Source organism: Myotis daubentonii, chromosome 19 (assembly GCF_963259705.1).
Source record: "Myotis daubentonii chromosome 19, mMyoDau2.1, whole genome shotgun sequence".
Classification (NCBI taxonomy): Eukaryota; Metazoa; Chordata; class Mammalia; order Chiroptera; family Vespertilionidae; genus Myotis; species Myotis daubentonii.
Genome location: NC_081858.1, coordinates 26,081,749 through 26,107,996, shown reverse-complemented (window position 1 = coordinate 26,107,996; position 26,248 = coordinate 26,081,749). Strand labels below are relative to the sequence as shown.

Genomic DNA, 26,248 nt, shown 5'->3' with positions numbered 1-26,248 from the left:
GACCGACCCGGCTCCGGCCAACCCGGAAAGGCCAGAGGAACGCTTTCAGGTGAGCTCCCGTGATTGGCAGCCCCGAGGGGAAGTGGGGCTGCCCCGCCTCCTCACGTCGGGCCTGTTGGCGCCGTCCTGGGGGAGGTGGGCGGACCCCGGGGTCCGTGTCGCCCATTGGGTGTGGGAGGAGAGCCCGCCTCTGGCCTTGCCGCGACCAATGGGTGCGGTGCGTGGGCGGGGCGGCGGCGGCCTCGGCGGCGGCTGGGCGGCTGGGGCGGCTGAGGTGGCGAGGTGTCCGCTGAGGCTGAGGCGGCGGGCGCGGCCGTGATGGCGAAGAGCCCTGGCGAGAACGGGCCGCGATCGCCCGCGGCCGGGCGAAGCCTGTCGGGGACCCGCGAGAACCTGGCCCCGGGCCCCGACGCGGCAGCCACCGACGAGCTCAGCTCTCTCGGCTCAGACTCAGAGGCCAACGGCTTCGCAGAGCGCCGCATCGACAAGTTCGGCTTCATCGTGGGCGCGCAGGGCGCCGAGGGCGCGTGAGTAGCGCCGGGGGCCGGGGGCCGGGGGCCGGGGGCCGGGCCGGGCGCGGGACCCGCGGGGGGAGGCGGGGGGTGGCCTCGACGCGGACCGAGCGCCCTCAGGACCAACCGACGCGTCCCTCTCCCAACAGGGAACTGCCGGCCCTTCTCCCCCTGCCCCGCCCCCAGATGCCCGGGGCAGACCGACCCGTCCCCACCACGATCCCACTTCCGACCGGTGACCCACAGGCTAATCCCACCCCCCCTTCTCCCCCCCGCCCCCCGGGAAGGGCCGACAGGGTCCTGCTCCCAAACTCAGGACAGACGCTTGTCCCGGCATCACTGCTGCCCCCCACAGGCTCCCTGATGGCGGCCCCTCACCCAGCAGCCCCCGCGCCCCCCAGGACCCACAGGCGCCCTTGCCTCCCCTCCTCTCTGCCCCTCCCCAGGGGGCATCTTGGGCAGAGGTCAGAGGGACAGACTGCCCTGCCCGCTCCTCGCTCCAGAACAGAAACAAAGACCCCTGGACAGTGAGTCCCTCCCCTGGCAGGAGGGTCCCAGTGTCTCCCTCTCCCTGGGGGTGGCAGGTGGGCAGACTGCCCCCTCCCGCGCCCACAGGGGCTGCCGGCCGGTTCTGTGCATCCTCTGCAAATGGGCGCCTGGGGAAGGGGTGCAGGCGGGGAGCCAGCAGGATCCCGTCCCCGACCCCAGAGCACCCAGGCCCTCAGCCGCCAGGCAGGGAAGCGTGAGGGGGGGGGCGGGGGCGGCCGGGGAGCTGGGGAGAACCCCCAGGGCCCAGGCCTCAGAGAGATGGATGCACAGGCCGACGGGCCCTGAGCGAAGATGGTCTGGACCCCCACTCCCACCCCAGCTGTGCTGTCGCCAGGCCTCCCTGGGGCCGGGCCTCCCCTGCGACAGAGACAGCCCCCTAAAGTCACCTGGGGGCCTGCAGCGCTGCGGGGGGGCCGGGACCCTACCCCCGGGGCCCTTCCTCCCCGCTCCCGCCGCTTGGGACCACCCCGGCCCCTGCAGCCTCCCTGGCGGCCCGTGGAAGTGAGAGCTCCACCCCCCACGGGCAGCCGGGCAAGGTCACTTCCGGGGTGCTCCCCTGGAGACCTGGAGGCCCCTCCCCTAAGGAGGCTCTCGACTCCCCACTAGCTGCTCACCCCAGGCTGAGCCAGTCCCATCCAGGGCTCAGAGAGCGCCCTCACTCGGACCCTCAGCCGGTTGTCACAGTTCCCTGGGGATGAGCCCGGGAGACCCCAAAGGGGATGGAAGTTTATTTCCAATTGAGGGGCAGGCAGCAGGCTCAGGGCCCCCGGAGGGGTGGGGTCTTGGGCAGTGGGGAGGGGTTCCCAGTGGCATCTGTGGGTTCTTGGAAGGGAGAGCTGGACTTGCTGGTGAATTCTGGGAGGTGGGAAAGCCCACCGCAGGTTTCCCGGGTTAACCAGACGGCAGGGTCAGGGCCGCTGCTGCAGGGGGGAAGGCCGGGAGGAAGCGCCCCACTTCCCGCTGTGTGACCTTGGGCAGGTCCCCGCTCTGAGCCTGTTTGCTCTGTAAAGGGCAGCAGTAACCCTCCTCCCAGCCTGACGGGGGTGAAAGGCGATCAGGTCTGTGAAGGGGTTAGCACATCACCTGGCCCAGAAAATGCTAGTTTTCTTTCTTTTCCTTCTAAGGGTCTGAAAATTGAGGAGAAAAATGAGGGCGTACCTCTGGTATTTGTAGACAGGCAGAGAGAGGCCCCAGTGGGAGCACCTCCCTTTGGCTGCCGTCCCCAACCAGGCCGCCAGACATCTGTCTCCCCCACCCTCTCACCACAGACCAGGCTTTGCAGACGCCTCTGCACCTCTGGTGTCTGTAGGCCTGGGCTGAGATGGGGTCCCAGGTCCCCTCCCCTCTCCCTGCCTCACTTTCTTGACCCTGTAGGTCACCCTAAAATCTCTGGTGTCTGAAAGCTTTGATGTTCCCTGCCTTGTTTATATTGTGGTTCCAGAAAAGCCAAAAGTTAAGTCCCTGCCCAGGCTGGAGAGGGGAAGTTATACGAAGTTTCAGGGTGACCGCCCTGAACCCAGTCTCGTGGTTGAGGGCTAGGAGTCCATGTGCTATTCCAGAGAAGTGAAACATTAGCACTGATGGCTGCAGTGGAGATGGCGGGACTCTGACACCAGATTAAAGGTCCATTTCAGGCACCCCGGGCCAAAGGTTGTCTCAGAACTGTCAGTTTTGACAGTTACTGGGGGCTGGGGGGATGGGAAGAAAAGGAGGCCAGAGGCTATCCCACTCAGGTGGCTCTTAGGTGCCTGGCATGAGAGCATCTTAAAATCATAGACTGTTTGAGCAGGAAGGGATCTTAAGATTGATCAACGTAACCCTTATGCATTATACAGATGAAGAAACTGGCCCGGAGAGGAACATAACTTACTTGATATTACACAGCATGTTAGCAGAACCAGGACTTGAAGCCAGGATTTCTGACTCCCAGGTCAGGACAGTTTCCACTGCCTTCACCGTCCGTTAATATGGTCTATGGTCCCAGCGGAAAATCAGGTGCTGGGCAGGTAGAACATAAGGTTCCTAGCAGGAACCCACCTACCCTCACCTTCCCTGGCTCGGCTCAGCAGGTGGGAGTGTGGGTCATGACCAGCTCATTAGACCCATCAGCTTTAGGGCTGGCACCAGACTTACCTTGTCTCCGCAGGCCTGCAGCACAGTAAACGCTCAGTTAATACTTATTTACAGAATGACATTTACTGACAGGCATTTCAAGTCAGAAAGCTGAAAGTGACCTTAGAGATGGCTGTCATCGCACAGATTGATAAACTGAGCCCTGAGAGCAGTGATTAGCAGCCTTATCTCTTCAGTCTATTAGGAGCAACATCAGGAATTGAACCCCAACCTGATTCCTAGCCCTAGGCCTTTCTACTTCTTTACTTTCTCTGTCTTCTGAGCGTACGCTGCAGGGAACCTTTGGTGGGACTGAGATGATCACTACCCGCTTTTGAGCAGAAGCCAGTAAGTGGGGAAAGGAAAGAAAGCAGCCAGCCAGCGCAGGGCCTGTGGGTGGCATGGACACAGACAGGGTACTGGCAGCCTTGGTGCTTTTGGCTTGGCTGGGACGGAGCTGGCCGTTGAAGCCAAGAAGGACCAGAAGGGGAGGAAAAGTGTCCTCAGTGGAGAAGGGTGGGAGGAGTCATTTCTATTCCTATAACGTTGGGGATGGGAAGAGCAGACCTGTTTATTTTTTTTGGGGGGGGGGGGGTGTCCATTTTGTAGTATAGAGGAGGCAGTCAGGAAGGGAAGGGAAGGGAAGATACAGATCCTAGCTCACCTGGCCTGAGGGAGATACCCTGACCTCCCTCTGCTTTTCCCATGTGATTGCCAGGACTGGCCTGAGGCTGGAGCTTCCCACCCAGCTTCAGTCTGCTCAGTGCAACAGGCCAGATGAAGTGAGGAGCTGTGTTCTCTGGGATCCCGTGGGTGTTGGCTTCCTGTTAGGGGAGAGAAGGATCGGAATTGGGCCCAGAGGAGAAGCATCTGGAACAGTGGTATTGTCTTCTGCGGATTCACTTCTCCTGTCCCTTGGGTCCCCCACTACCCCTAGCCAATTATGGCAGCCCTATGGCTGTAAATCATAGCATTGGCTAATTGGCATCCTGATAGTTTGATCTGTGCCAGGTTTTTGTTGGGCTATGGCCAGGGCCCTCTTGGCAGACCAGAGCCTACCTCCCTGCCTTCCCACCACCTTCTCCACTTTACAAGCCCAGAGCATCCTATTTTCTTGAACTAGTCTAGTTCCCAAGAGAGCACGGAGCTGACAATAGAGTGGTCCCTGGGTGGCCCATCTGGAAAGAGGCAGTTGCACATGTGGGCCCTGGTCTGTGACTAGACCACAGGCCCTCCTTCTCTCCTCCTTCTCATCCTCCAGCTTCAAAGGAAAATCCGGTTTGGTGGCCCTGTGGGTGTTCTGAGCCTCAGACAAGACTTGACTTGATGAAGGAGGGGCCAGCGCAGCAGCTGCTACCCTGGGAAGGTGCCTGTGTGTCCGCCTGTTAGGAAACCCTAAGCTGTGGGAAAGAGATAAGGTGGTGGGCCTGCTTGATGTTTTGTCTTCCTAGCATCTGTGTCTGAAACAGGACCTCCAGAGGGCCGTGCGGCCTGGCTCTGGTCCGGCCACCCAATCTGCTTACACTAAGGTGGGGGAAAGAAGGTGCTCGGTGCTCCTCCCCCAGCCAAGCTCTGGAGTCCTGCCTGCTCCACTGGCAAACCAATGCTCCTGAAGAAGCCCCCTCTCCAGGCTTTCAGGGCAGCTGCCAGCATTGGCTTTACTTCATCTTTCTCTTTCCCTTTCCCTTTTTCTCACCCTGCCGTGCTCTATTCTGTGCCCTCAGAGGCTCTCACTGTGCTGCAGGTAGGGAAATGGAAGCAGACTCAGGAGCCTGGGAGAGAAAGCCAAGGTTACTTTTGCTAGTTTATCCATCTCAGCAGTGGGCTTATTTACAAAACATCGATTGAGCACCCACTCTGCCAGCCCCTGTGATAGGGACAAGGGGTACAGAACTGAACAAGATATCTGTGCCTTGTTGCCCTCAAGAGGTTCACAGACTTAATGAACCACACACAAATCATTCTAATGTTGAGCAGTACAGGCTATACTGGAGGTATGTGGTTGCTCTGGGAATACAGAGGAAGAAGCAGCCAGCTCCACCTATAGGAGCCCAGAAAAAAAGAAGTGGCATTTGATCCAGGCCTCAGAAGGAGCAAGGGAAGGCATTCCATTGGATGGGAGGGAATCGTGTACAAAATTTGAGAAATGTGTGCAGAGATGACAAGAAGAGCAGGAAGCAGGAGGATCATGTGAAACAAGAAGAGGTTAGGAAAGTAGGTTGGGCTGACCAGGCCCAGCATTGAACAGCAGACAGAGGTCTCCTGCGTTTCATCAGGTCAGTCTGGTGCTGGCGTGGAAGGTGGTGTTGAGACTAGTGGGAGAGTTTGGGAAGCCCGGAGGGGCTATGGAGAGGCCTGGGAGAGGTCCGGAGCTATGAGGATGAAGAGGCCAGCAAGTCAGCAGGGCCTGGGGCCTGACTGGCTGTGTGGACTGCTAGGGAGCTGGGCAGGCTTGGGACAGGCTGAAGTGCTCCGGACTCTCGCAGAACCCATCTGGGGGCTGGCTGTCTGGCCACCGGGAGGGAAGGATGACTGTGATCTTCCTCTGGAGTGGACAGCAAGCTGCTGTGGACTCTGCTTTGTCACAGCCCTGGGCTCCCCAAGGTGCCTGGCATGGCTGGCATGCCCAGGGCACATCAAGGGCTTCTTTGTCTCTCTCCAGTAGGAGAGAGGGTTAGCTGGCCTGGTTGGGAGGGGGTGGGTGAATGTACTGAGCTTTGTGGTCTCTGCCCAGTAAACATATTGGATGGCAAGGAAGGCTGCAAGGAGAGAGGAGCAAGGTCAAAGGGCATGGAAAACCTACCTTAGGGAGGTGTGCAGCTAGGCAGGGTAGGTTTGGGGTTTGGGCACAGTCTTAGCTGATCAAGGGGAGGCAGATGATAGCTGAGGGCTGGCTTGACCTCACCTCGAGTCATTATTGTTTTCCTGGAGCTGGTGCCTCAGTTGGGATGGGTGGAAGCAAGTCCAGCGCCTATAAGAAGGCGAACACCTCAGCCCTTAGGAGCACAACCAGCCATTTCTCAGCGTTGAGAGATTCTGGCTGGAAATGTGGACTTAGGCTCGTAGTGGGAAAGGGCTCTGCCGGCTCCACCATGGACCTTTGTAGGTGTGCAACGTAGGCAGTCCCCCTCACCTGGCCATGGGGCTAATGCTCCCTGTTTTTCATTCAGCGCTTGTTTCATGCAGCCGTGTGCTAGGCTTAGGGGATACAGACCTGGTTCTGCCCTCCCAGAACTTAGATCCTAGCAGGATGTCAGACGTTCAACACGTAGTTAAAGGCACGACCTATGTATAGAAGGATTGTGAGGATCAAATGAGATAACTGGGTTGGGAGCAAGTGTAAAAAAGACTGCTGAACAGGGGGTCAGCAGACCTGAACCCAGGGCCTCCTGGGGCCCCCAACTTGCTATGTGACCTTGAGAAAATTGCTTAAGCTTTCTAAGCTTCAGTTTCCCCTAGATATAAACTGAGGCAGTTTTAATGGGATGATGTTGAATAGTTCCTCTGCCTCTAACATTCTGAAACTGACCTTGGAATATACGAAAACTGCTTTGAGAAGTGTTTTTATGAGGCACCACACACATGCAAGGAGTTGGCACGGCACAGCCTACAGAGGCCAGTGCTCCTGGCCTGCTCTGCTCCTCTTGTGAAAGGATCTCTCTTTGTATGTAGGACCAGTAGCCCTCATATTTTTGGGAGTATAATCAAATCCAAAGACGCTTTGATTTGTCTAGTTCTTTGGTCGGCAAAGTGCTTTCAGGCCCATCGTGTGATCCTTGCAGGCGCCATGGGAAATCGGTAGGGTGAGTTTTATGTGACCCTGTTTGTAGACAAGGAAACTGCGACTGAGCAAGTGATGGAACTGGCCTGGAACCAAGGACTCCTCCTTTCCAATTTTTCATTTCCCCAAAGCCAGTGGCCACCTGTGGCTTCTCCTCCCCCTCCCTGTCCAGCCTTAAGACTTCAGCTCACCCTCAGTATCTATACTTCTAGTAGGCTCCTCAAGTCGGTTTTTTAGTTTAGTTATTATAGTGGATGACATGCTTCCTGTCCCATTTCTCCACACACAGCTGCTCACACAGCCCAAGACAAGGCAGGAACAGGTGGGTAGTGAGGGGGCCTAGGGACGCAGTGCAGAGAACGGGTGTTCCTCCTCAGTGCGCTCTGGGCTCTGAGTCTGTGTGTCCAGAAGTGACCATTCCCGGCTAGCGACTTTTGGAGGATGCTGCTTTCCCTTCCCTCTCTGTCTTGGTTTCACAAAAAAGGACCCAAATTTGGGCCTGGGAGAGCCTGGGTTCAGAACACCAGCAGACCTGGCTTCAAGTCCTGGCTCTGTCGCTTTCTTGCCATGTCACTGCTCTGAGTCTGTACATGGGTCAGGTGGTAGCATTGGGGGAAGGGGTGTCATGAGGATCTAGGGAGGCAACATTAGTAAAGCATAGTCTCTGCCACAAAGTAAGGGATCCAGGGCACATAGGGACTCTTAAAATTTGAGTATGAATTATACTCAGAGGTTCACTTAGGTCTTGGCAGAATGGTGAGGCAACAAGGAAGCATGGGTATGAAGTGAGGATCCACATTGTCTCGTGTGCTGTGCTGCTCGCTCGCCCTTGGGCCTTGGGGGTGAGGCAGGAGCCGATACCACTCAGCTTGTAGTCTGGTGCTTTCTGGCCTGCCAGGGCAGGTTGGAAATCCCCCATCAGTTCCTCAGTGAGTCATTTGGAACAGAGTCTTCAGGTGACCCTGACTCCGAAGGCCCTAATTTTCTCCTTGGTGAAGGCAAAGCAGAAGTGAGAACAGAGGTGGGTCTCTTGAGAGAGTCACTCAAAGCGTGCAGCCACAGCTGCCTGGGGCCTATGCCCTCCTGGGCGGTGGCAGCCACTTGTGGAAGGAGCCCGAGTTTATTTCATAATTACCACCACCCTCTTGTGTTTTTATAGACTTTCATCCCGGGCTTCCTGGCCTGCCTCCGAGTGACCCCGTCCATCCTCCCAGCATAGTCACATGGTATTGCCATTTCGTACGAAAGCCTGCCTGGTGGACCAGGCTTTCCCTGACACCACCTCATTTAATTCGTTTAACTCTGAGACGTACTTATCATTGTAATTCCCATGTTACAGAGGCAGACACCAAACTCCAGAAAGGCAAAATGAGTTGTCAAGCATCACACAGTTTATGGCTCTGAATCCACTAAGGTCCAGACTCCCTGGGAGCAGAGCTGGTGTGCACTCAGCCGGGTGGACAGCACTCAGATCTGGAGTCGAGTGAGAGCAGGAGCGGAGCAGCTGGATCACCTCCTAGGGTGTCCTCTGCTCACCTTGCGCCTTGGATAGTTACGGACTGGCTGGCTGAACCCCGAGTTTCTTCATCTGCAGAAGGAGAATGATATTACAGGACCTTCCCATGGGCTTGTCAGGATTAAATGGAATAGTGTGAGTTAAGTGCTGAGCACCATGTCTGCTGCATAGCAAGTGCCTGGTAAGTGTTACAGCAGACATTCAGTTACGTTAATTGGCTATTAGAATTATAATGGAAAAGGCCATCATCAAGTACATCTGTGCTCAGTCCTGTGCTGGGCTTCCAGGAACTTCCAGAGCTGGTCTCAGGCCAGAGAGGGAGTGCTCTTTATCAAGCACAGTCTGCTTTACCCCCTGATCTGAAGGTGGAGGACAATTCCCATCTCCCTGAGGAGAAAACAAACTGAGTGCCCGAGGTCACAAAGCTAATGAATCTGCCAACACAGAGCCAGCGAGGCTCTGGTCTAGGCCCCGGACACAGGGCAGAGAAGGAGACAGGCAGAGCCCCTGCCCTCCAGGGGCGACTTTGTGGAATGCGGAGTGGACAGTCGGGTGGAGAAGCCTCGCCCGCTCTGCTGGACTGCTCACATTCCCCAAACAAGCCGGGCCCTGTTCTGTTAACTGTGCTTGCTCACACTGGGTCTTCCACCTGGAGTGCCCTTTCCCCTTTCTCCATCTGGCTATGTCCTGTCACCCTTCAAGGACCATCTCAAAAGTCAGCTCCCCTTTAAAGCTTTCCCTTAACATCCTGCTCTCACCCTGGGGGCTTCTTGCAGTCCCCTGACACCTTCTGCATGCTGCTGTGACAGCGCTTGTATGTGTGCTAGCTATTTACTCACACATGTGTCTCCTCTGTCAGATTGACCTCCTCAAGGACAGGGAATGTATCTTTTCATTTTTGTAGATTCAGGGCCTGGAACACAGTCCCTAGAGAGACGTGTATGGAATATAGTGAGGTGCTGATGGTGACTTATCCCTGGAGCGTAGTTAGGAAAGGCTCTGTGGAGATGAGAGGAAGTTCTGCATGAAGCCTCAGAAGATGGGTGGGACTCAGTAAAAGTGGGGGTAGGGGTGAGGGAGAGCAGCTCAGGGAGGGCTACCTAGAGATAGGACGGGGGGGGGGGGGGGGGGAAGGGGGAGGGATGTTTAGAGGGAATAGGAGTAGCCTGAGATTTCTGTGGGACAAGGAAGGCAGTAGGGGGCCTTGAAGAGGGACCTTATGTAAGTAGTGAGTCAAGACAGATTTGGTAAGGTATATCAGTAAGATCTAGCAATTTGGTAAGGATGTGTAAGGGGACCTTACGTCACTCAGGGTGGCTTCAGGTGCCCACAGTGAGATTGCAATCTGAGGACCCAGTTGTCGGATGGGGAATTTCAAGCATTCTTCTTCCCGGGTAGGGGTGGGGCTTGGGGAAAGGGTGTCTTCAGTTGTAAATAGTCTCCACACTTTTCTGTAGATGTCAGAGAGAGCTGTTCTGGGGGTTTCTGTTTTGGTCAGTGTCTTTCCCTAGCTGTGGGGGAGGGGGGCGTCCTTGCTTTTTGAGCCAGCAGGGCGGGTGCTTAAGGAACCATTTCTTCCATCTGAATCTCAGGGTGCGGGTGAGGGTGTTGAAGCTGAGCAGAGTGGAGAGCTGGGCAGAGGCCCAAGGCACCGAGGCCAGTGAAGGGTCAAGAGAACCTGTTTACCAGTGTGCACTGACCCACAGCTGGAAGGAGCAAAGCCAGGGAATTCCGTATGGGAAAGGGAGGCAGGCCCAGAACTACTTTGTATTGGGAGTGTGGGGGTGGGGGCGGGGGGCAGGAAGAAGCTAGCCAGACTCTCTCACCCAGACAGGGAGCCTGGACACTGCCCTACCTCCAAGTCAGGGGCTGCCAGACCACAGAAGGGAGCACCAGGCTGCTACCCACCATCTTCCTTCTCCATACTGACTCACAGTGTGGCCTTGGGCAGATCACTTGTCCTCTGGGCTACAGGACTCAGCCCTCACTGTGGCCATTTGCACACCACCAACACACCCTCTCTTGCACTCCAGTTTCCTGTGATCGGTTATTATGGCCCTGGCATAAAAGCCATTTATACTTCAGTCATTACCAGCTCTTAGGTTAATGAACTCCAGAAGTTGTTGCCCAGTGTGCAAAGTAGGTCAGCTCTTTGTTTATCCTCACTTCTTCTTCTAGCTCCTGGTGGGAGAGGGGACCCAGTTGTTCCCTGGATCTGTGATTGTCCATGTTCTCTCTCAGTTTTCCACATTTTCATGTTGCTCACTCCTGCCCTTCTCTGCACAGAGGGAAGCGGCTCTCTCCTGGGTAGGGCAGGAGAAGGGAAGGAAATGTGACAGGTATTGAAGTGGTGTTGTATGTGGGCACTCTGTCTTTATTGGACAGTTTAGTGACCAAGTGGCAGCTTTCGCTGTAGGTTGTGTAACCTTGGGCACATGACTCACCCATGCTGAGCTGTAGTGTTTTTGTCTGTTACATGGCGATAATGGAAGCTACTTCCTTGGGGAATTGTGTGCCTGTGTAGTGTTGGCAGAGCCAGGAGGCAGCCAGTGCTGGACATGTGTCAGCTCTACTGTCTGGTGTGATCTCTACCACTGCCCTTCGAGAAGGTGGCATTGTCTCCATATCACAGAAGGGGAACCCGAGGCTCAGAGAGTGGAGCTGTCTGCCCCTTTACACGGCCATAAGGTGGTGCAGCTGGGATCAGAAGCCAGGAACTATAGCGTGTGTGTCATTAAATACATTCCTTAATTTCTTGGGGCCTCAATTGCTTTTGTGTAAAATGAGGAGAATCCTGCCCTGCCGCATGCGTATGTGCCTGTGTGTATGGACCAGTCCCATGAGAAAGGGATGTGAAGGTGTGAGGTAAGCTGCAAATACTATTTGCTGGCCACCCACCAGGCTGGGCCCTTATATATTTATTCCTCATTGAAGCCCTATAAAATGTGAGGTGTGTGTAATGGTCCCACTTAAAGATAAAGGTAAGCCTTAAGGAGGGCAAGTATTTTGCCCATGGTCTCAGGTGGAGGATCTGCATTGGAAACCTAGGTTGGTAGGCTTCAAAGTCCCCACTCTGTTCACTCTCCCCCACACCCCATTTGGCCTGTGACCTTGGCTTTCTGATGGGCTGTGTTTTTCTTCCTTTGGGCTGGTTTGGAGAGTAAAGCTTGGAGGAGGGGCTTAGATTGGTTCCTTGGGACCAAGGTTTATCTGCCACCGTCACATAAGGGGGTCATGGGCACAGGGACCGTACCTGACTGAGCCTGCCAACCAGAAGGGCTGTGGTATGCCTGGGCAGAAAGCAGACAGCTAGAAAGACCAGGGGAGCAGGAACCCCAACCTGCGGTCTCAGTAGCCTTGGGAAACAGTCTTATCCCTCTGAGCTCCTAGAAGCCCCCAACCTCTGGGTTTAGGGAGAAGGCTAGGGAACTGAGAGCCTACAGAGCATATGGAGCCAGTGGTGTGCCACTGACACGTTGGGCCATGGCGTAGCACAGCACAGCTAAGCCTAGCTCAGCCCAAGAGCCCAACAGAACATGGGACCAGGGGCTTCCTGGCAGCCCTCCTTTGCCTCCTCCGTGCCGCTCTCCCTCAGGAGAGGGTGGCTGGCAAATGGAACATTGCCCAGGCTTGCTGTCTCCAATGGAGGTTCTGCTTGAAAGCTGCATCCATTCATCATATCGAGCTCATGGAGCATTGCTAGATATGGGCACAGCACTCCCTGGGGCGGTCAGGGGGAGGGGGATAGACTGTCTCTAGGGACTTGAGGCCCAGAGATGGAGTTCTACGGCTGTCTTTAGAACAGCCTTCTTTCCCCACAGCCTTCCCCAGGGAGTCAGAAGCAGCGCACGAGTCACTGTGACAGAGGGGAAGTCCTGGTTCCTGCCATTTATTAGCTTTGTGACTTTGCCCAAGCCATATAACCTCTCTGATTGGGTCAAGTTTCTCCTGGGCCAAATGGGCATAGTAATTAATCCAGGAGGGATCCACCTCACTGGACTATTAGGGGCACAAATAAAATTTCTGTAGGCGGCAGTGGCTTGTAGCCCCGAATGCAATGCAGATGAAAGTAATGATGTCATGGCGAAAACCAGGCAGGCATCTGATGAACACCTGTGAGGTACATGGTGCGAGTTACAGAAGTTAAGACCCAGTCCTGTTAGGGAGGGATAGTGCAGAGCAAGATGAGCAAATTCCGGTAATGAGTTGCTCATTTTATTTTATTATTATTTCTTAATACTCTCCCGAGGATATTCTTCCATTGATTTTCAGAGAGTAGAAGAGAGAGGGAAAGACAGAGAGAAATATCGATGGAGAGACATATTGATTTGGTTGCCTCCTGCACGAGCCTGGACCAGGGCCCAGGCTGGGGAGGAGCCTGCAACTGAGATATGTGCCCTTGACCGGAATCAAACCTGGGATCCTTTGGTCCACAGGCCGATGCTCTATCCACTGAGCCAAACCGGCTAGGGCCCCAGTTTTTAACGTGGGCTGCTAGAAACTGTTCTCATTAAGTTCTTTTGGTTGCAGACTCCTTCAGGCCACCTTAAGGGTAAGAGGGGTTTTCTGAAGGGTGAGTGAGGCCCTCAGACCAGAAGCATCCCCATGGACCATTTCGTCCCTTAAACTGGCCACACGGTCAGCTTCCTGGTCCCTAGAAATTGGCTCATGTTCTCCTCCCACTATCAGGAGAAGCCACCTCAAGCCTCTATCCCATCATGCTGTTTTCAGGGACAGCCTAGCCTCAGCTTCACCTCATGGCTCCTTTCTGGGCATCTTTCGAGGGTCACTTCACAATGCAGACCACCTAGTCATATAGGGAAACTGAGGCTCAGAGAGGGCAAGGGACTTGCCTGCTGTGGAAGGGATTCCTGTATCAGACAGCAGTTTGATCAGCTGCCTTTTGAGGTCCTCACTGATTAGACTAAAAGATACATGACTCTTCTGACTTCCAATAAGTAGATAGCCTACAACTCTTCAGGGTACATCCTGTGCATAAAGGGAAGTCTCCCTGCAGTTAGAGAGCATGTGATGTGCTGAGTGCTGGGTACAACCAGACCTGCAGTGTCTTCCTTCTCACCACCTCCAGGTGGGTTACACTGCTCTGCTGTTGGAGGAGAAGGCATTCAAATGACCACATTTTCTCATAATTTTTTCAGTTTAAGCTTTTAAAAATCAAAACAGAATCTTCCCATTGACATGTACATTTAAAGAAGTGGTGGGCTTTTTTGTATATTCCTGAGAAAGTCTTGCCAAATCAATGGTGTAGCTGAAAATCACTAGTGTCTTAGCATCCAGGAAATACGGTCGCTTGTTTTGTACCTGATTGAAATTCCGGTTTGCGGTCTGATGTTCGGGCTTTGAAACTGCCAAAGCTGTTATCTGTCATCAGTTACAGAAAAAAGCACAGAACTTGAATGTGTTCCCCTGTGTGTCTGCAGTTCCCCTGTGTGTCTGCACTTGGGAAAAGTGGATATTTTTGAGGCCCTGCAATCAGAGCTTATCAACAAAGACAGACCCGAGGTGTCAAATAGGCATGTATTAAGTGGGAATTCTTTGAAAACTGGTAATCTCCGGGGAAAGCCTTGCCCTCTCTGAGCCTGTTTCCTCATTTGCTAACTGGGGGGACTTGACCAGATCCACATCCGTGACTGCCAAAGCTTCTTGCTGACTGACTCAGTGTGGACACTCCCTTTCATTCAGGGAACTAGAAGGCTCCTCCTCTGACTTGTATAGTTGAGTGTTTATAGGTGGTGAAAGGCAGGATGGCTTGTGATGCATGGTTCTTTGGTTTTCGCTTCCTCGGTGTTTGGGGGTTGCAGGAGCTGATCTGAAGGCGTGGTCTCTGCTTTTCTCTTCTCAAGGAGGGAAGGGGAGTGTCCTCAGGCCTTGATTTTGCCTCTAGGCGGTGAGAGGGTCAGACCCGTGTCGGTGTGCCTAGGGTGGCCAGGTTGGCCGCCGCTTGTCGTCCTTCCTGAGCTGTTCATCGCTGAGGCTATTCTCAGGCGTGTGCAGTTCCCCAGAAAACTTGCACTGAAGTAGAGGACCTGCCCTTTTGTGTCTCAGAGGCCTCGGCTGTGCCAGGGCTCCTCCCTCTGCTCTTCTAACCAGTAAAAGTCAGCAGTGCATTTCCTTCCGGCAGAGAGAGAATCAGAACCAAGGCCTGGGCCAAGCCCTGGCCTCACCATGTCCTGTTCCTGAGAGCCTCCCAGGCGCCTCCATGCCTTCGCCCCTCCTTTCTGGGAGGTCAGGCAGGACTGAGTGCAGGCTCTTGGCTAGGACCTGACTTGGGTTTGAGTCTGGGTTTTTCCACTGATTTGCTGTTTCACTCTGAGCAAGAAGCCCTCTCTGGATATCTTACCTCTCACTATTGTCAAGTACTTTTTAAATTAGAAAAAAAAAGGAAGCACAAAAAGGAAATTTACAAGCTCCATAAGCCACCACTTTAAAAATAGCTTTAATAAGAGTGTGTGCATAGAGAGGCACACATATACATTTTGTTGTTGTTTTACTGATATTGCTCTATAGGTTAAGTAGTAAAACATATGTAAATACTCAGACTGCAAATGCTAGTCTCTTCTTTCTCATTGCCCCTCCTGGAGACTCACTCCTTAGAGGAAACCCACTCACTCAAAGTACCTTCTGGCAAAGCCAGGGATTCAACCCCAGCCCCCCTCAGCTGCTTTGGGGCATGTCTGCCTGCATGGGGCAGATCTCCATGCTAAGGTCTTTTCCCCACTGAGCATTCAGTGCCAGTAGAATGTTAATGCCATGAGGTCCAGGACTTTGGTCTGGTCACATGACTGCTTCCCCACAGCCTGCCCAGATGCCCTGGCCCTAGAACAGTGCCCACACAGCTGTGATAGCCGCTCAGTTAGTAGATGGATGTACAAATACAGGTGGTATTTGTTGGGGCTTTGATGTGTGGGTAGGATTTTGATTGGTAGAGACAACTTGGAGAGTGTTCCAGCAAAAGGACTGGCATGAGCAAAGTTTGGAAGGTGGGAAAGGGCCAGGGTGTAATTGGGGAAACTGCTGGAGTGAAGAGGTGAGCATGTTATCTCTGTAGTTGTTAGACTAGTTTTCTCACCCACCTCTGCACTTTGCAGGCAGGCCCTCTGAAGAGGCTGATTTATCAAGACAGACCTAGAACAGGAATGTTTTGCTCTGGTGCACAAATGCAGGCACTCCGGCCTCTGCCTCAGAAAGGCATGGTGACCCTTGGCCCCTTGACACATTGGGGGAGTAGAACTTGAACCTGATGTCTGTCTGGACCATGCCTTTCAGGGAGGGGGCAGTTTCCTCCCATCTGCGTCAGGGCATTCATGAGTTAGCAGCCCCAAAGGGAACGGCGGGGATGGAGGGCAGGGGGAGAAAGAGGACTGACGACTGCTGGCCGGGGCCTACGCCAAGGCCTTTGCTCCTCTTGGCACCTCTGATCGGCCCTGCCCTCTGCTCCACAGGCTGGAGGAAGTCCCCCTGGAGGTGCTGAGGCAGAGGGAGTCCAAGTGGCTGGACATGCTCAACAACTGGGACAAGTGGATGGCCAAGAAGCACAAAAAGGTGAGGGGCCGCCCCGGGCCTTGGGCTGGGAGTTGGTAGCCGGGGGAGGGAGAGGGAGAAACCGTGTTAGCTTAGAGGAGCAGGGGCTTCTCCAGGTGCCAGTTGCCTTAGGTGTGCCCCATCCAAGTTCTGCAGTGGGAACAGAAGCTGTTTGGAGGGCACGCCCAGCCTTCACTTGGTCCTCCCACGTGACTTCAGACTCATGCAGAGTTTGTCCTGGAATCAAACTTCAAAGCCGCTCTCAGCTAAAAGCCCTTACGGGCAGCTTTCCTCCACCCCCTCCTGGGGGAGTCCTTACTGCCGCTTACCTCTGGGGAGGACGTTATGATGCTGATAACAGCTAACGTGTCGAGCATTGGCCGCGTGCTGGACAGTTGACTTGGATAATCCTGACAACAGTCCAGTGAGGTTGGTAGTAGTGGTACCCCCACTTTACAGATGCCCCCAGAATTAAAATTTGAACCCCGGTATCTAATAATGTTAGTGCCTATGCTCTTTATCACCACACTAAGGGGATTTCTTCACCCTCTAGATTAATTTGATGAGTTTCCTTTTGCCTCCTGGCCAAAGCAGAAAGAAAAGTACCTCGCAGTTTAATAGCCATAAAAACGAAAATGTGAGTGGGCCTTGTCTAGTCAGGCTATCTTTAGGCACCAACTCTATTGTCTGGTAGGAATGTCTTAGATGTGTGTGTATTGGTACTCTGGCCCCATTGGCAGGTTCTGGTTGCTCCCTGGCCTACTGGAGGTCTGTCCAGAGCCTCACAGCTGGGGTCTCTGCATAAGTTCCGAGTGCAGAGAGTGAACCCCTGGCTCACGGTCAGCAGCTGGCACACTGGTGTGGTCTAGGCTGGCACAGCTAGCTGCAGGGCCTAGCTGGGGCCCAGCCCCACTGCCTTCCTCTCTTCATGCCCAGGGTTAGCTGGGTAACTTTGCCCTTACAGCCTCAGTTTCACTTGTCACGTGGGAATGACAATACCGTTGCCAGGCTCTGCTAGGAGGTGTGACTGTAAAGCCCTGTGCCCGGGGAAGAGGTGCAGCGAGGCCTGGATGCTTTCCTGCTGTTCTGTGTGGGCGTTAGGGCACTCATTTTTTGCTTCTTATTAGAATGTCTTTCTCTCTTTCTCCTCTCTTTTTTATTTATTTTTATTGTTTAAGGCAGCTGCTCCTCAGCTGCCTCCAGCCTGACTCTGGGGCCTGTTTTCCTGCCTCCTCACCCCTCAGGCTCGTACCTGAGCTTCAGCTCCTCCACTGTCTGTTGTGGTGACTAGTGGCTCTCACCTTCTTGCCGCAGCCTCCCTTGCAAACGGGGATTCCAGAGGGGTGCCTTGGGGAGTTCCTCTCAGCAGAGCACCCAGCAGCACTTCCTCTTCCCCTTTGCTTCCCTGACACTGTGGTTAGAGGCTGAGGGCTACCCCTGCCCAGCAGGGGCCACCACAGGAGGCCTCACCCCCGCCCCTACCCAGAGGCCCTAACCTTCTGCTCTACGCCTGCCCCCTCGGCTGTGGCCACACTGGCCCTGGGAGGTTTGCCTGCCTGACTGTGCAGGCTTGGGCTCTCCCTGTGGTGAAGAAGTCATGGCACAGGAAGGACAATACCTGTTTCAGGAAGTGTGTTCAGACCCAGCACTGCTCCTGGACTTACCCGGAGTCCCCAGGAGGGGGCCCAGCCCTGTGGCTAGAATGCTGTCTGCCCCTATGGCTCTGCTCAAGCAGTGAGTTCAGCAGGCAGGCAGTGGGCTCACGCTGCAGTCACAGCGGCCTCCTTTCCCCAGGCGTTGCCTCGGAGAATGATAGCCCCTTAGGCTTTCTGTTCACCCGAGCACTCTCTGCTGCTTTATCCTTGCTGATCCCCATCATTGCCTTTTCTCCTAAGGCAGGCACGTGAGACTCCCTCTGTGCTGAGGAGGATTCCAGAGGCCAGAACGGGAAAGGCTAGCTGAATGCTGGATCTCGCTCCCCAGCCCTGAGCCTGAGCGAGAACCTTAGTGGACTGAAGGTGTTCCAGGGGGCTTCTGGGGCAGACCACAGATGACAGGGCTGTGATGAGGCGGGGGCTGGTTCGGCTGATGACCCTGAGGGGAGCCTAAAGGCCTGTGACTGGGCTACACTACATCCCCTTGTCCAAACCTGCCCAGACCAGTGGCTTCCTTAAGGAGACCCTTGTCCCACAGCAGCAGGAAACTGTTCCGAGTCTGGGGCCGTTCCCTTCCGCTCCCTTTCTCCCCCCACTTTGCAGGCAGTCCCAGAGCTTCAGCTTGGCTCCTGTGACCAGTGACTGCCTTCCTCCACTGCCCTCAGCCTCTGCCTCCTTCCTGGTTCTTGACTCTCTCTGACCCTTGGAAAGTTTTCTCTTGTTTGTGCTGGTCATCAGGAAGGCCCGGCTTTCTGTGCTCCCTCCTCTGGGGGTTTCAGTGGGATTGTTTGAGGGGGTTTCCAGGTGAGGGGAAGGTAGGTGTGATCCCAAGGCCCTGGAGCTCCTGTGTCAGGCATCCTCCTGGGATGGAGGGGTGGAGAGGACACCCCTCCATTTACTGAGGACAGACGACTAGGCATGGTCCCTCACATCCCCATTCTTTCTTTCTTTCTTTTTTTTTTTTTTACGAAGAGCCAAACCCAGACTCAAACAGCCGAACCTAGTGCTGAAGGGTGGGGCCTACCCCCAAGAGCCGAGTCTAGACCTGAAGAGCTGACCCTTGTCCTGAACTGGAGCCTAGCCCCTAAGAGACTAGCCTAGCCTCAAAGAGTCCAGCTGAGCCTTGAAGAGCCGGAGCTAGTTTCCAGCGGCTGACCTTGCTTCCCAAGAGCCAAGCCTAACCCAAAAGATCCCCTCACCCCATTCTGATAGAATCCTAGGTATTGTCATTCTGATACTGCGATCAGGGAAGCTGCCTCAGAGTCTCATTCAGTCCCAGGCCCAGGGTGAGCCTGCCTCCTGCCTGGCTCTGAGAGGCCAGTGAGGTCAAAAGTGCACGGGACTGGATCCCTCTAGCCTGGGTAGTGTAGCTCAGAGCTGGTGGGGTCCTCTGTGGTGTGGTCGCTTCTGACAGTATGACCTTGATATTCTTCCTACTCTTTGCCTCATTTTCCCCATTTGTGAAAGATACGATGGTTTTTCAGAGTGGGTTTTGGCAGGGAGGCATTTTTTTTCCTGATAAAGAATAGCTAGGATATGAATTGAGCACTAGCTCTGAGTCATGTGCCACCCAAACACTTCCTCTCTCCCCTCTCCGGGCCTTGAGTGGTGGAAGGACCTGTGCCATTTTAGCACCCAGGCTAGCTGCCTCTGACCGAGGGAGCTTGGGGTTGGGGAGAGCAGAAGAGAGGCAGGGACTCTTGACCAAAACAAAGAGGAAGCCATTGTGATCAGCTACGATCTTCCTTCTAAGTTGTGCTGAGATCTCTCCTCTCTAGGCTGGCTGTGTCCTGCTACACGGCTACTTACACACCCCCATGAAAGTGTCCCAGCCACATTCTTGGGCATTTCATGAGCTACCCTCCATGTGGCTATAGCTGTGCACCGCACTGTGCAGACCCTTCCTGGTGACGTCCTATGGGGCGCCTCCAGTTTGTACTGTTCCATTTTGATTCCGAAAATGGTGATAAGGATTCAGAATTTGCGGTAGCCCTCGGGAATGCCTGCGCTGTCACTGGACTGGGGGATGTGAGGACTCTGCCATCACCTGGTGGCAGCACAGTTAATTGCAGCCACCCCCCTCCCCCCAATCACAGGCTCTGCATTGTAGCAATAGTAAGAAAGTCCTCTTTTCTCCCCTTACGAATGTGCTCACTGAGGGCCTGCCATGCCCCAGCAGAGGGGCTGGGCTGGCACGAAGCCTCTGGCGGAGCTGCTGGTGGATGCATTGGCACATGCCTCTTTTTCGCTTTCAGATCCGTCTGCGGTGCCAGAAGGGCATCCCACCTTCTCTGCGGGGCCGTGCTTGGCAGTACCTGTCAGGGGGCAAGGTGAAGCTACAGCAGAACCCTGGGAAGTTTGACGTGAGTTGCCTTTCCTCCACCCTGTCCTTCCTTCCTCGTCTCTTGGCTATTCCCCACGGCAGTGATCCTCCATGCATCACCCGGACCTCAGCACTGTGAGCAATGGCTAGAACCACCCGCCAAGCACTTGACTGCCCGTTCCAGCCTTTTCTCTTGACAGTCACTCAGGTTCGCTTTCTTTGGCTCAGTGGGCCACCTCCCAGTTCTTGTCTATCAGGAAGGGACACTTAGACCAGTGCCCTGACTGCCGTGGGCCCTGTGCTTAGGGCCTTTGGGCGCCTGCCCAGTAGGACTACAGAACCCCAAACACTTCCTGGCCTCCCAGCTTCTACTCTTGTCTCCTCCAACCCCAGCCAGACATGGTTCGCCCAGTAGGACTACAGAACCCCAAACACTTCCTGGCCTCCCAGCTTCTACTCTTTCTCTTGTCTCCTCCAACCCCAGCCAGACATGGTTCACCTCTGTTGCTTGTGGGGTTATCAGCCTGGGGATGGCAGAGAGAAATTAATATCAGGGGTCAGAAGCCATTTAGTGGCCAGGATAAGAACACCCCTTCATTCATGGGGCTTCTTGGGCTTGCCTGGGCTGGACAGCTCCTCCAGCCTGCTCCAAACTGTGGGAGGCAGTTGGCTTTCCTGGCGTTGCCCCAATTTACCTACCGGAAAGGGGTTTCTCCCCAGCTCTTGGGACGGGTGACAGAAAGACCGTGAGAGAGCTGCTAACATACTTCATGCTTCAGTGAACACTGTTCCCAGGAATGGTGGGCAGAGCAGGGCAGCCTAGAGTTTCTGCTGTTTACTGGGAGAGAGTGAGAGCTGTTTGCAGGCAGAACTTGGCACTGGAGGTCAGGAAATCTGGTGGAATGTCTGCCTGGGGGCAGCTCTGAATTAGGGCAGTTGGACTGGTTGCCAATACCTGGCCCCACTCAAGCAGCCTCTCAGTTTCAGAGTCTTACTCCCAGTGAGGCTACAAACCTTCAGTTTCAGGGAGCTGCATCCTGGACACAGGGAGGCTCGGGGCGGGAGCCCCACCTAAATCTGTAGCTTACTTCTGACCGTCAGGGTGCAGCATGAGATCTGAGGGCTGGGGCATCCTGGCCAAGCTCCTGTTAGCAGCTGTGAGTGCATCTTGGGTGAGCAGCAGAGCACAGAGCTGTGTGTGCGCTGTGTGTGTGGAGTGGTGTATCTGGAGAGGGAAGGGCCACCCCTATGGGGTCTTCAGGGTTGCTGTGGAAGAAGGTAGATTTGCTAAGAAAGGTCTTCAGGATGTCCTGAAGCAGAGTGCTGGGCCCCGAGGCAGGCCTAGGGGCTGGCACAGTGGCTTATGAGCACGCCTGCCTCTGCCGCAGGCTCCTGACTGTGGGAGCTCAGAGTTAGGGAGAGCAGAAGAGAGACGGGATTCTTGACCAAAACAAAGGGGAAGCCATTTTGATCAGCTCCGACCTTCCTCCTCTCTCTCTCTCTCTCTCTCTCTCACACACACACACACACACACACACACCACCTTCCCTACAGGGAGACCGGCAGCAGAAGAGTTGGGATTGACAGCTCTGAGTCAACCTAGCTTCCAGGCCCAACGCAACTCCACCATTTTTCTAATCACAAAGCCTGGGCAAATGGCTGCTCTCTGGCCCTCATCTGTGAACAGTCTGATGCTAGGACCTTTATGGTAGCCTTCCATCTTAAGGATGTGACGTAACGTGAGTCCTGAATGAAATTCCTAGACGTTGCTTCCAGCTACAGCTATGATGGACATTCTTACCCACAAGGTCTTCCTGGAGCCAGAATCACCCCTCAGGTTTCCAGGTCCTTCCCCACCCTTGTCTCTTTGCCCCTCCCAGGCTTTTTCATTTGGGCTTCCTGACTTACCCTCAGGAAGGCCCAGTCCATGATGGGATTGGGTGGCCTTGCTCTTGGCGCGGGGCTCCTCCAATATTTAGGACAGTTGTATCACCCTAGCCATCCTAACTCCTAATGTATCCCCTTGACCTTGCTTCCAGGAGCTGGATATGGCCCCGGGGGACTCCAAGTGGCTGGACGTGATTGAGCGTGACCTGCACCGGCAGTTCCCTTTCCACGAGATGTTTGTGTCCCGGGGCGGGCATGGGTGAGCAGGCTGGGTGTGGTGGTCTGGTAGCGGCTTTGGGCCCTGTCCCTCAGGAGCCAGAGGAGGTCAAATGAGTTTGGGGGTATTGTGGGGCCCAGGAGCTAAAACTATAGAGTTTTCCGTCTTTGGTTTGAGTCTGATGGTCCTCTTAGCATCTCTTACCTCTGGGGCAACTTTCATCATTTACTCCTCAGAGTGTTAGAACTTGCCTGGCCTGATCATCCCCTGGAAACAGGTTTCAGTGGGGAGAAAGAGTGTGAGAGACAGTGGGGTGAACAGGGGTCTGTAGGGAGAGAGGTGGCAGGCCAGGGGACCGAGACAGATCCCTGGGATAAAGGTGGGCTGGCTGAGGTGCCTCTGCTTTCTCCTTGAGGCTCTGCTCTCACCTGTCAAATGGAGAAGCCCCTTTCTTCCTCCATCCTCTGGCCACGTGAGAGTTTGTGTGCTGCAATGGGAGACTGACCCCTTCGTGACCACATCCAGGTCACATCCCCTCTCCAGAGAAGTACAAATTCTGAGACAGGTCTAGTCTAGTGCGGCACAGATGAAGGCAGTGGTGGCAGAGTCACACCTGCCATTCCTGCAATGCTTGGCATTTCTACAGCCAGCAGGACCTATTCCGTGTGCTGAAGGCCTACACGCTGTACCGACCTGAGGAGGGCTACTGCCAGGCCCAGGCACCCATTGCCGCTGTTCTGCTCATGCACATGCCTGCTGAGGTACCACCAGGCCCCGGGCAGCCAAGCGGGCGGGCAGGGAACACCCAGCAGCAAGGCCTAATGTCTCTGTCATCCACAGCAAGCGTTCTGGTGCCTGGTGCAGATCTGTGAGAAGTACCTGCCCGGCTACTACAGCGAGAAACTGGTGAGTGCTTGCTGGGCCCAGGACCTGTCTCCCAGCCTTTCTCTCCGCAGGCACTCCTGCCCCTGCTCGACACCTTCTCAGCCTTCTGTTGCTTTCAAACTAAGTCCCCGGGCCTGCAAGGGCCAGGCCTCCCAGGCGCCAGCAGCATTGGTTCCACACTTATTTCCATCCCAGCCTTCAGCTGTCTGGCCACTGCAGACTCATGGTTCCTCCATGCGCCATGTGCCTCCCTGCCTTCTTCCGACAACAACTCCTTTCTGCCCTCGGGAGCTTTCCTTGACCCTTACAAGTGGGACTGTGGCACATGTTCACCCAGGGTTCCTGTTCCTGCCATGTTCTAGGCACTCAGTCCCCCTCCCACTCCCCTCGTCTGTTTGCTCCTGTGACTCATGTCTTCACTACATGCTCACAAGGGGGACTGGCTGTCTATTGGCTCATCATTGTATCCCAGAATCCAGCATGAGGCTGGCTCCCTGTAGGAGTAGCCACCTGAGGAATGAATGAATGCTTGCCTGGTGCTGGGGCCTGGTGTAGTCCCTGCCCTGGCTGATGCTGGCCCATGGTCATGGTCTCACTGTTCCCCCAGGAGGCAATCCAGCTGGATGGGGAGATCCTCTTCTCTCTGCTGCAGAAGGTGTCACCTGTGGCCCACAAGCACCTCAGCCGGCAGAAGATCGACCCCCTGCTCTACATGACGGAGTGGTTCATGTGTGCCTTCGCCCGCACCCTGCCCTGGAGCTCGGTGCTGCGCGTCTGGGACATGTTTTTCTGCGAAGGTACCAGGTTGAGCTCTGGGGAGCACTCCTGCCCCCAGCCCAGCCCACAGGGGATCTCTGTTTTCAGAAACTCCCTAAAGGCCTCTTGCACTCACTGCCTGCTCCCCCTTACAGGAGTCAAGATCATCTTCCGGGTGGGCCTGGTGCTGCTGAAGCATGCGCTGGGATCCCCGGAGAAGCTCAAGGCCTGCCAGGGCCAGTACGAGACTATCGAGCGGCTGCGCAGCCTCAGCCCCAAGATCATGCAGGAGGCCTTTCTGGTCCAGGAGGTGCGGGCCACACCTTCCCCTCACCACTTGGAGGGGGAGCCGTGCGGGCCCTCTGCCCCTGAGGGTGGGTCATTGGTACCAAGTTCAGTGCCCAGCAGTCCAGCATGGTGTGGTAGAGCTCATCCTTCTATCTGAATGAGGAGAGGGGCACAGAGAGGCCTCAGTCTGGGGGCCTTCCCGTTCTGGACCTCTTGGGAATGAGAAGAGCTGCAACCCATCACCTCTCTTCCTCTGGTACCACATCCACAACTTGGCTTTAATTTCCCTTTTTTCTTTCTTTTGTGGATTTTTCTCTCAGGGGCTGTAATTAGCTGACACATAATTAGGCAAGTAGAGTCATGAGTTGTGGGCAGCGGGTCTCAAGTGCCTGGCTCACCACCACTAGGGGACTTGTGACCACCACAGGGGCCAGACCTTCATTCTTCCTGTGACCAGCCTGTAGTGACCAGACTGGGGGACTCCAAGGCAGAGCCGGGACCCAGGCTGGAAGGCCGAGGGGAAGGTTCTTCCTGGTGCCCACCTGCCTGTCACTGCTCCCACAGGTGATCGAGTTGCCAGTGACAGAGCGCCAGATTGAGCGTGAGCACCTCATCCAACTACGGCGCTGGCAGGAGACCCGCGGTGAACTGCAGTGCTGCTCGCCACCCAGGCTGCATGGTGCCAAGGCCATCTTGGAGGCAGAACCAGGCCCCCGGCCCACCCTGCAACCATCACCGTCCATCCGTCTGCCCCCAGATGCCCCGCTCCCTGGCTCCAAAAGCAAGCCCAAGCCACCCAAGCAGATTCCGAAGGAGCAGCAGAAGCAGGAGAAGGCGAGTGGGCAGCTGGACAAGACCCCAACGCCAGGTCAAGCCAAGATGGCGATCGCTGGCGGAGATGCATGTCCTCCACAGGATGTGCCCCCGAAGGACCCAGTCCCCCAGGACCCATCCCCTCAGGACTCAGCTCCCCAGGTTTCAGCCCACCACTGCTCCCAGGAGAGCCTGGTGTCCCAGGAGAGTGAGGACACCTACTTGTAACCCTGGCATCTCAGGCCTCCAGGGCGGGGTCTCCACACACCTACATGGTTCACGGACTGACACACTCCAGGGCCTGCCCACCCTCTGAGGGTCTGGCTGCCTGGCTACTGGGTGCAGAGAGTCTGGCTGGCCCAGTACAGGTTCTGCCCAAGCCTCCTTATTTATTTTCTCGAGAGTGGAGCTCGGGCCGATCCAGCTGGGGCAGGCAGAAGTGAGGGCCTCACTCAGGCCTCTCCTTCTGGGGGGATGCTCCCCAGGGCTAGGGCACTGATGAGGGGGGAGAGAGGGGTGCAGGGTGGGGTACTCTTTGTGTAAAATAGAAACATGGTTTTGTACAGAAATAAACAGGTTTGTATAGAGAGCTGGTGTGCAGCTAAGGGCTGGGCAAGGGGGTGCCACCACCCCTGGTGCTCAGCATCTCTTCCATTTCCTACAGAGCCCACATCTTGGCCTCAGCCAAACACCGGAGCCTCTCTGAGAAGTACCTTGCCAGAGGGGATGCCAAGACCAGGGCCAGCCCCTGTTCCGGGTCCCCATTTCCCTTACTCCATCCCTCAGCCCCTTGTCCACCATCTACCATGGGTGAGAGTCACCAGGGCTGGAGCCCAGTGCTAGGGCAGAGCGGGCATACTCCCCAGGCCTTGATTCCTGCTCATCACTGATGGGGCGGAGTTCCTAAGATCCTTTTAGGGTGTTCTCCTTAAGGCCTGGCCTGGATGCTACTTTTGGACCTGAATAAGGTTCTTTTTTTTTTTTTTTTTTTTTTGATTCGGGAGAGAGAGAAGTATTTTGTTGTTCCACTTATTTATGCATTAATTGGTTGATTGTTGTATGTGCCCAACTGGGGAAGGAAACCACAACCTTGGTGTATTGGCGACGCTCTAACCAACTGAGAAAGGTTGAGTGTTCATTCTGGGTTGGCTGCTGGCACCATAGGTGGGAGACCATGAATGCCCTTACATTTACAGCCCAGGTTTCCATTGATAGGAGGGGAGAAGGCTGGGTCTTTGAGAACAAGCCACCTGTCGCTTACTGAGCACTTAGCATGGTCCACGCTGGGTTGGGTTGCGTCACCAGCTGATCATCAGGTAGCTCTATTATCTCCATTTGACAGATGAGGCAACAGAGCTGAGAGAGAGGTAAGCTGGTCCCAGTTTGCACCCAGAGCCCCTCAGCTACCTCTC

General features: G+C 55.2%; 1 protein-coding gene across 1 annotated transcript; it reads left to right on the top strand.

Annotated features, from left to right (window-relative positions):
• Positions 1 to 227: 227 nt before the first annotated feature.
• TBC1D10A (TBC1 domain family member 10A) lies at positions 228 to 25,425 on the top strand. Its single transcript, XM_059676027.1, has 9 exons — positions 228 to 527; positions 15,934 to 16,033; positions 19,923 to 20,030; positions 22,030 to 22,136; positions 22,741 to 22,855; positions 22,935 to 23,000; positions 23,587 to 23,776; positions 23,891 to 24,045; positions 24,588 to 25,425. The coding sequence occupies exons 1-9, from the start codon at positions 319 to 321 to the stop codon at positions 25,062 to 25,064; spliced, it is 1,527 nt and encodes a 508-aa protein (XP_059532010.1). The 5' UTR covers positions 228 to 318; the 3' UTR covers positions 25,065 to 25,425.
• The last annotated feature ends 823 nt before the right edge of the window (positions 25,426 to 26,248 follow it).